Source organism: Lissotriton vulgaris, chromosome 7 (genome assembly GCF_964263255.1).
Source record: "Lissotriton vulgaris chromosome 7, aLisVul1.2, whole genome shotgun sequence".
NCBI classification, from domain to species: Eukaryota; Metazoa; Chordata; class Amphibia; order Caudata; family Salamandridae; genus Lissotriton; species Lissotriton vulgaris.
Genome location: NC_141695.1, coordinates 73557331 through 73567179, shown reverse-complemented (window position 1 = coordinate 73567179; position 9849 = coordinate 73557331). Strand labels below are relative to the sequence as shown.

At 44.2% G+C, this 9849-nt stretch overlaps 1 protein-coding gene across 1 annotated transcript; it reads left to right on the top strand.

The window, feature by feature from the left end:
• The first annotated feature begins 1710 nt into the window (after positions 1-1710).
• Positions 1711-2637, top strand: LOC147700788 (olfactory receptor 1G1-like). The gene has a single exon (XM_086929232.1). The coding sequence runs from the start codon at positions 1711-1713 to the stop codon at positions 2635-2637; it is 927 nt and encodes a 308-aa protein (XP_086785358.1).
• The last annotated feature ends 7212 nt before the right edge of the window (positions 2638-9849 follow it).

The following is a 9849-nucleotide window of genomic DNA, read 5'->3' as shown; positions in this document are numbered from 1 at the left end:
CGAGGGAGCTAAAGTCTCTGGTAAAGATGGCCCAGATGGTGCCAGGTCTGTGGGCAGCGGGATGGATCTAGAGGTGGAACGGCCTTAGGGTGTGTGGGGAAGCAGGAGAGGGACACACCTGTGGTAGATGCTAAATGTGCCTTCCTTCTCCCCATTCGACTAGGGGGATGGATAAGGGCCAGTAAGTCCACAAGTCCAAAATAACTTGGAAATGTGCAGCTATAAACAGAATGTGCAGGTCCCCGAGGAAACCTGCCAAACAAAAATGCACTCACTGATATCCCAGTGTGTCTGGCCTTTAATCAGTCCCTCCGTTTCATAGGAGTAGTGGAAGTTGTACAGGGATCCAGTCTCCATCTTCTAATCACCAACCAAAGAAGTAGGCCCAGTGCAGCCTTATACAGGTGCTGACAGGATCAGTTGGGCCCGCTCTTGCCTGGTCTGCACACAGGCACTTGCCCGGATATGCCCCGCACTCCGGGAGCCCGAAGCAGGCTTTAAACATGCCCCTGGGTGTGGGAAACATGAGGCTGGTGGCAGCTGCCCCAGGAAATGCTAGGGCTTGTTGTTTGCCCACTCCATGTAGTAAAAAAACAGCTCCAGCACTACGGGAGCCCGAAGCAGACTTTAAACGCGCCTCAGGGGCGGGAAACAAAATGCTGGCAGCGGCTGCCGCAGGAATCTTCTCGGTAAAGAAATGTAATAGACTCTTACAAACATCCTAATAGGTGGTGGTTATGATGGTATTGACATCTGCTAGTGAGGTAAGCATGCCAGCAGATCAGATGTTCCTCTTTACGTTGGATGGATTGTTTGACAAAAGGTTCCTCTGATGTTGCTGCAGATGTAAGTTCAGCAAAACTGCTCCATTGTTGCATTACTCTTGGCACTCTGTTTTAATATCTAAAAACATATGCAGCAGTTTGTTTTCGAGAAAAAAAAAAAAAAAAAGAAGTGGCCTAAATATGGAGGAGTTTTCTTATTGCATTATTTTCCCCGCCAGGTTCGCCATGCCTTGCAGATATCTTCTGTAGCCTTGTGCAGAACAAATATGTCACCAGTTCACAGTCGTCATTTAGAGGCCAAGGAACTGGCAGTGTGGTAAATAGGGGTGCCAACACTTTATGGCACAGCTCAAACTTCATTCAGGATGTGTGTTTTATTGAACAGTAATAGCACATAGCTTTGTACATCTGAGAGACATTTTTCAGTGGCATCAGCTTCCAGGATAATTTTATGTTGTGGTTTAGCTCTCTTTAACCCTTTCGATGCTGATGACGAGCTCAGCTCGTCATCACCCACGGGTGTTGTGTGCTGATGACGAGCTGAGCTCGTCATGGTGCCACTAAAATGGCATTTTCCAGCACAGGGGGGGGGAAACGCCCAGCAGCCATGTGGTTAATACATGAAATTTAGGAACTGTTGTTGAAGCAAGTGTTAGAGACTGCCTTTCCCAGTTTTGTGAGCTGCACTCTCAATGTCCCAGGTCTAGGAAGAAAATATAGTTCATCAAGAAAAGTGGTATTGCACTTTAGATGAGGAGAGACAAAATAATAATACATGTTAGAATAGTACTCTGTGCTCACAATGTTTCATTTAATAGTTTTATTTTTTGTTAATGCCTAGTAGCAATCAATCAAATCAATTAACTTCATTTTTTTTTATCCACAGGGTATCTTCAATTTCTAGCATTGCTGCATTGCTTGATAAATGAATAAAGAAAATCTGAGCTCCCCTGAATATTTTTTAATTGTTGGATTTTCAGATATTCCGCAGTTGCAAATTCCACTTTTTGTTGCATTTTTAATAGTTTACCTGTTGACTCTAGTAGGAAATCTTCTGATCCTTACAATAACTTACTCAAACTCACATCTGCACACACCTATGTACTTCTTCCTGACACATTTGTCCTTTCTTGATATCTGTTACGTCACAGTCCTTTTTCCACAGATGCTAGCCCACTTCTTTCTGGAGGGCATATTGGTGTCTTTTACTGAATGTCTGCTACAGTTATTTTTTTTCATTGGCATGGCAACGGTTGAGATCCTCATTCTTACAGTCATGGCTTATGATCGGTATGTCGCTATCTGCAATCCTCTGCGCTACATGACCATCATGAACAAGGCTGTGTGCATGTGCATGGCTTCTGGTAGCTGGGTAGTTGGTCTTATTCATGCAGTTCCACATATTGTGCTTGTGTCCAAGCTCTCGTTCTGCAATTCCCACACAATTAACCACTTTTTCTGTGATTTGGCAGCCCTGTTGAAGATTTCATCCAGTGACACTTTCAGCAATGAGACACTCATTTACATCAGTGGAGTTGGAATAGGAATTACGTCATTTATTTTAATCATCATATCTTATAGTAAAATTTCTGCCTCAATTATGAAAATCAAATCCAAGAGTGGGAAGGACAAGGCCTTCTCCACGTGTGCCTCCCACCTCACTATGGTTGTTTTATTCTTTGCATGTCTCTCTTCTACGTACATGCGGCCAACATCCACATATTCAACTAAGGACAACAAGATAATGTCTTTGTCATATGTCGCTGTTGCTCCACTGTGTAACCCAATTATATACTGTTTGAAAAATACAGAGTTTAAAAAAGCTCTGAGGAAATCAAAGAAAGCAACGTAATGTATGATACTGCATGAAAGAAAGTCATTTTCTAAACTACTATTGTAATACTATTACATCCACTGATGTATTAATCCCAAACTGTTTATGTTTTTCCAAATTTCAATCTTGTTGCAAGTGTTTTAGAAGAAGCCTTATTGAAAAAAGGATTTCCAAAGACACAACCATTTAATTGCAGAACAGTTTCACAACAGGAGTGGTTGCAGAAATGTTAATAAAAGCAACATTATTATTATTTTAGATCATGAATACAAAGATCTCAGTGTCACAGCAACCTAACATTTGACAAAATAAGTTTTGAAATAAAAAGTTGGGATCTATTTAAGGCTTTTAAAGTGATTTTGAAGGCATAACTTTAAATACATAGGGACATTTGGATATATAAACATAAGTTTATTGATTTTTTTGTGTAAAGTTGAGATGTTTTACAAAATGTAAACAAAGTGTACAGTTTTCTACATCATCTATCCTTTTGTTACTTGTTAAGTTGTTTAATTTCTATTTTCCTAATTTTGCATGCCTTACAACATTTTAGAGATGAACTGTGCAGCCACCATGTCTTCTCTCTCAGGAATCCGCTGTTAAACTAGAAGCGCACAGAAGCTTAAAGGCTTCAAAACACCAGGATACTGTCTGTTCTCTGACATAGGTTTGCAAACAGGAGTCTAGTGTGAAGGCTTTAACAATCATAAATTGCAGATGAGACGATTGATGGCCACGGTGCTCAGCTCACTCATCATGAGAGCAAGGCATTGTGAACCTGCAAGCGCAGCTTAGTCATCTAAGTAGAGTTATACAAAACAGCAATCCCTGTCAATTACATGAGGGCCAAGAAAGAGGCCCATTCTCTGTAATGTTTTTCACAGTGTTGTCTCTTTTGTGTACTGTAGTCTATAAAATTAAAATGTGTCTTTATGTTAGGTGGTAGAGACGTTTTTCTTCATTAAATGTGTGCCGTTACTAATGAGAAATTCAAAAATTAGGTACTCATTTTTTTTGGGGGTTTTTGCCTCTATCCCCTGACCCAATTTTATTTACTCAAGGGTTAGTTGAATTTGAGGAAGATGTGGCAATTTTGTCAAAATGCCCGCAGAAACAGCAGAATAGTTTGGATGGGAATTTGCATGATAATCTGCTACTTGTGCAGAGTATAGCCTTTCAGTCATTGGTGGACACAATATTTACTCAGATAGGAGCCATTCTGTTGAAAGTAAATACCTCACAGGAGTCCACTGTAGTAATTCCAGGAAGTATCTTTATTCAAGTTGAAGTACAGGGGTGGTAAATAGGTAGGTCAGGGAAGTAGAAACGCCAAGATGTAAGTTTGTAAGAAGGCCCCTCCAAGAGCTGCTTCCCTCAGCTCAGCCAGGAGTCAACTGTCTTACATGAGTCACACCACATTCTGTGACATCATTAACATTCTAGATGTCCCCAGACTGAACATGGATGGAAGACAAGATGGAAATAAAGAAGACAAGAAAAGACCTTACAACATATTCCATATGAATAGTCTGAAAAGAAGACAACAATGTTGTCTTAAACAAGTCTCCAAAATGTAGGCATTCAAGCCTCCACTGTGCCCCTTTAAAAGTCTTCAAGACAATTGTTAGATTTTAAAGTAATGGATGTGCTGGGAAGTCTAGCACCAGTGCATTGACAATGAATCCAATATGGTGGCATGACATTACAATGAATACCTTTTGCATGCATGCCTTTAACACGCAGTGACTTATCCATGCATTGCCTTTAAAACTCAACTCTTTACCACACACACGCCTTTACAACGCACAATTATATTCACTGATCGAAGGAAGCCTTTGTCCGCCCAATACAAAAGAAGGCCACGGCCAATCCTCAGGACTTAGGGAAATACCGCCCCATCACCTTGCTCCCCCTCTTGGGAAAAATGCTCGAAAGCTATATTAATCAGCAATTAAATAGACATCTAGAATCACATAACATCCTGGACCCCTCACAATCCGGGTTCAGACGGGGCTTTAGTACAGAAACTGCCCTGCTGGCCGTAACTGATTCCTTGAGGATGACTATGGACGCAGGAGGCTCGGCAATTCTGGTCCTGCTTTACCTCTCTGCGGCGTTCGATACCATCTCTCACACGAAGCTCGTTGAGAGGTTGAGCTCTGCTGGTATCCAGGGTCAAGCCTTTAAGTGGCTGCAGAGCTTTCTGCAGGACAGATACCAAACTGTCACCATGGGCCCCTATCAGTCCAAAAACAATCCGCTGGACAAAGGTGTCCCCCAGGGCTCCTGCCTTAGCCCCACCCTTTTTAATATCTATATGGCGCCATTGGCTAAGGTGGTGGAAGCACTGGGGTTCGAAATGGTGTCATACGCATATGACACCCAATTGGTGTTCAACTGTGGACCAGATAGAGAGGCCGATAGACGCCGATTCTGTACAGGTATGTTGGAGATTTCCAACTGGATGGAAAAAACAATCTTTAGCTCAACCCAAGCAAGACAGAAGAAATGCTTCTGGGCAAGGCAGGAGAGTCATGGTCCTCGGACTGGTGGCCTACGCAACTCGGTGCCCCTCCTGTGCTGGCACAGAGTGTTAACAATCTGGGCATCAAACTGAACCAAACCCTCTCAATGCAAGACCACATATCCTTGCTATTTCAGGTTAAAGTTGTTGCGAAAAATCCTCCCCTTTATTCCCATGACTCATCGAAGGACGCTTACCCAAGCGACGATCATCAGCCGGCTAGACTATGGCAACGCCCTGCTAGCCAAGGTTGGAGTATCCCACTTGAGAAAGTTGCAGGTTATTCAGAACACTGCTGCCAGACTGGTTTTGAATCAACCAGCTGGCACCCCGTCACTGCCTTTACTGAAATCCCTCCACTGGCTTCCAGTCAAACAAAGGTCCTTTTTCAAGGTTTGTTGTTTGACTTTCTCTGCGCTTCAGGGCTTAGGTCCTGTGTATCTGCAAAAGAAAGTGGAAAGATACAGACCCACCCGGGCGCTGAGATCTCATTCGATGCGATTACTTCATGTGCCACGCATCAAGCACAGCAGGTCGGGGGGTAGGGCCTTTCCCTATTTAGCCCCTAAATATTGGAACAGTCTCCCAGTGGCCCTGCATGGAATTTCCTCTTATGATGCCTTTAGGAAACACCTCAAAGCTCACCTGTATTAGTTGCCCTAATTCCTGTTTTGCCACTCCGCTCTCCAGTGGTGACTGGGAAAAGCGCTGAGATGCCCCCCGGTGATTCGTGCGAGATATAAGTTCATAACATAACATAACATAACTGATAAAACTAATGTTACATAGAGGTTATAGTTAGAGTCAGATTTCTTAGGCTGAACTCCACTAGCGGCACTGCCTACACTGATATGGTAAAAAACTCAGTTGATGAACAGAATGCAGAACAATGTCTTACATTCACCCCAGTGCGAAGATCTGGGCCTAAATCCATCGTTTTTTTGCACTCCACACCACCCTAGGTCAGAGAATGGCTATATGCAAATCAGCCTTGACCCTGTGCCTCATAGGAACAGTCCAGCCCGAACTACCAAGCCATGTCTTTTCCAGACCGGAATCAAGCATCCAAGGACCGGTTTCTGGCTATCAGCCTTCTTCAGCCTGGATAGCTTGACTCCAGTGATGTGGAGAGCCTGGGACTCACGTCTGAGCATACCCAGCACACTCGGGGTGAAAATTGCAAAAAACACAGTTGATGGACAGAATGCAGAACAATGTCTTACATTCACCCCAGTACAAAGATCTGGGCCTAAATCCATTGTTTTTTTGTACTCCACACCACCCTAGGTCAGACAATGGCTATATGCAAATCAGCCTTGACCCTGTGCCTCATGGGAACAGTCCAGCACGAACTACCAAGCCATGTCTTTCCCAGACCGGAATCAAGCATCCAAGGACCGGTTTCTGGCTATCAGCCTTCTTCAGCCTGGATAGCTTGACTCCAGTGATGTGGAGAGCCTGGGACTCACGTCTGAGCATACCCAGCACACTCGGGGTGAAAATTGCAAAAAATACAGTTGATGGACAGAATCCAGAACAATGTCTTACATTTGCCCCAGTACAAAGATCTGGGCCTAAATCCATCGTTTTTTTGCACTCCACACCACCCTAGGTCAGACAATGGCTATATGCAAATCAGCCTTGACCCTGTGCCTCATGGGAACAGTCCAGCACGAACTACCAAGCCATGTCTTTCCCAGACCGGAATCAAGCATCCAAGGACCGGTTTCTGGCTATCAGCCTTCTTCAGCCTGGATAGCTTGACTCCAGTGATGTGGAGAGCCTGGGACTCACGTCTGAGCATACCCAGCACACTCGGGGTGAAAATTGCAAAAAACACAGTTGATGGACAGAATCCAGAACAATGTCTTACATTCACCCCAGTACAAAGATCTGGGCCTAAATCCATCGTTTTTTTGCACTCCACACCACCCTAGGTCAGACAATGGCTATATGCAAATCAGCCTTGACCCTGTGCCTCATGGGAACAGTCCAGCCCGAACTACCAAGTCATGTCTTTCCCAGACCGGAATCAAGCGTCCAAGGACCGGTTTCAGGCTATCAGCCTTCTTCAGCCTGGATAGCTTGACTCCAGTGATGTGGAGAGCCTGGGACTCATGTCTGAGCATACCCAGCACACTCGGGTGAAAATTGCAAAAAACACAGTTGATGGACAGAATGCAGAACAATGTCTTACATTTGCCCCAGTACAAAGATCTGGGCCTAAATCCATCGTTTTTTTGCACTCCACGCCACCCTAGGTCAGACAATGGCTATTTGCAAATCAACCTTGACCCTGTGCCTCATGGGAACAGTCCAGCCCGAACTACCAAGCCATGTCTTTCCCAGACTGGAATCAAGCATCCAAGGACCGGTTTCTGGCTATCAGCCGTCTTCAGCCTGGATAGCTTGACTCCAGTGATGTGGAGAGCCTGGGACTCACGTCTGAGCATACCCAGCACACTCGGGGTGAAAATTGTAAAAAACACACAGTTGATGGACAGAATGCAGAACAATGTCTTACATTCACCCTAGTACAAAGATCTGGGCCTAAATCCATGGCTTGGTAGTTCGGGCTGGACTGTTCCCATGAGGCACAGGGTCAAGGCTGATTTGCATATAGCCATTGTCTGACCTAGGGTGGTGTGGAGTGCAAACAAAAGGATTGATTTAGGCCCAGATCTTTGTACTGGGGTGAATGTAAGACATTGTTCTGCATTCTGTCCATCAACTGTGTTTTTTGCAATTTTCACCCCGAGTGGGCTGGGTATGCTCAGACGTGATTCCCAGGCTCTCCACATCACTGGAGTCAAGCTATCCAGGCTGAAGAAGGCTGATAGCCAGAAACCGGTCCTTGGATGCTTGATTCCGGTCTAGGAAAGAGATGGCTTGGTAGTTCGGGCTCGACTGTTCCCATGATAATAATAATAATAATATTAATAATAATAATAATAATAATAATAATAATAATAATAATAATAATAATTATTATTATTATTATTATTATTATTATTATTATTATTATTATTATTATTATTATTATGTTCCCATGAGGCACAGGGTCTAGGCTGATATGCATATAGCCATTGTCTGACCAAGGGTGGTGTGGAGTGCAAAAAGAACTATGGATTTAGGCCCAGATCTTTGTACTGGGGTGAATGTAAGACATTGTTCTGCATTCTGTCCATCAACTGTGTTTTTTGCAATTTTCATCCCGAGTGGGCTGGGTATGCTCAGACGTGAGTCCCAGGCTCTCCACATCACTGGAGTCAAGCTATCCAGGCTGAAGAAGGCTGATAGCCAGAAACCGGTCCTTGGATGCTTGATTCCGGTCTAGGAAAGAGATGGCTCGGTAGTTCGGGCTGGACTGTTCCCATGAGGCACAGGGTCAAGGCTGATTTGCATATAGCCATTGTCTGACCTAGGGTGGTGTGGAGTGCAAAAAAAACGATGGATTTAGGCCCAGAGCTTTGTACTGGGGTGAATGTAAGACATTGTTCTGCATTCTGTCCATCAACTGTGTTTTTTGCAATTTACACTGATATGGTGGCTTTGTCCAATCAGAAGCAAGGTGGGGAGGAGCCAGTTGTGCCCACAGCCATATCTGGTCGGTCGTAGCATGGATACAGTAAACTGCTCTTACTTGACTGAAGCAAAAGCTAGTGTTCATTGTTGCGGACTACAGCACTGTTTTTTAAATCTGCTTTTAAATTTCACTGCGCTTTGCTGCTATAGTCGTTTGTGCTCATTTAGGCTGAACTCCGCCTGCGGCACTGCCTACACTGATTGGGTTTGCATTGCACAATTAGATGCAAGGTCGAGAGGAGCCAGTTGTGCCCCCCGGCCATTTCAGTTCAGTCACAGTGTGGACGTATGCCTCTGGCATGCTGAAGAGTGCCAAAGGCAAGGCTATCTGCGCCCGTCCATGTCTGGACGCCGCAAGGCACCAGGCACTCAGCTCATTTGGACACTCACAGACAGGTATACCTCTTAAGGAATTTCACTTACGGAGAACTGCTTTGAATCCCTCTCTTAACCAGGTCTGGGAACCAGTTGATCACATGTTTTTTTATGAATATTGCCATTACAAAACCATGATTGATGGCCATGTTGCAATGCCCTCCTCCCATGCTTTAAAGTTCCTCAGTCTAGTCTGCCTCTCCTTAGCAAAACGCCATAATGAGGTGTTTGATATGATCCAGGCAGAAGGACCCAATGTCCTATTTCCCACAGAGATCTGGCTTACCTACGTTACTAAGGCTGAGCCACAGACAGCGCTATCTCAGGGATTTATTTAATAAAGACCCTAAATAGAGTGGATGGAAGTGGTAGAGGTATAGCAATCATCTATAAAACCAACTATGCATGTAGTCTAACTAATGAGTCGATCACAGATTGTGAATGCGTACTCTTAAAATCTCTCTAAACCCCAATTTCATTTTGACAGGACTGCTTATCTATAGCCCTCCCGGACCATGCAAGAAAGTTTAGGGAATCGCTAACCAATTTCATTACCATCCTGGCCCCTAAATCTGCTAACTTTAATATCGTGGGAGATCTTAATCTATACCTTGAGGACCGCCAAGATGGTGAGATCACCAGTTTTCTGGCAGACCTCGCAACCTGTCAACTACCACAATTTTTTACTAGCTCAACACACTATGCCGGTCACCTTCTAGGCACAGTGTTTTCTAACCTTCCTTTAA

What these genes read in the sequence shown, in the direction of transcription:
- LOC147700788 (XM_086929232.1), top strand. Translation starts at nt 1,711, where the DNA reads ATGAATAAAGAAAATCTGAGCTCCCCTGAATATTTTTTAATTGTTGGA.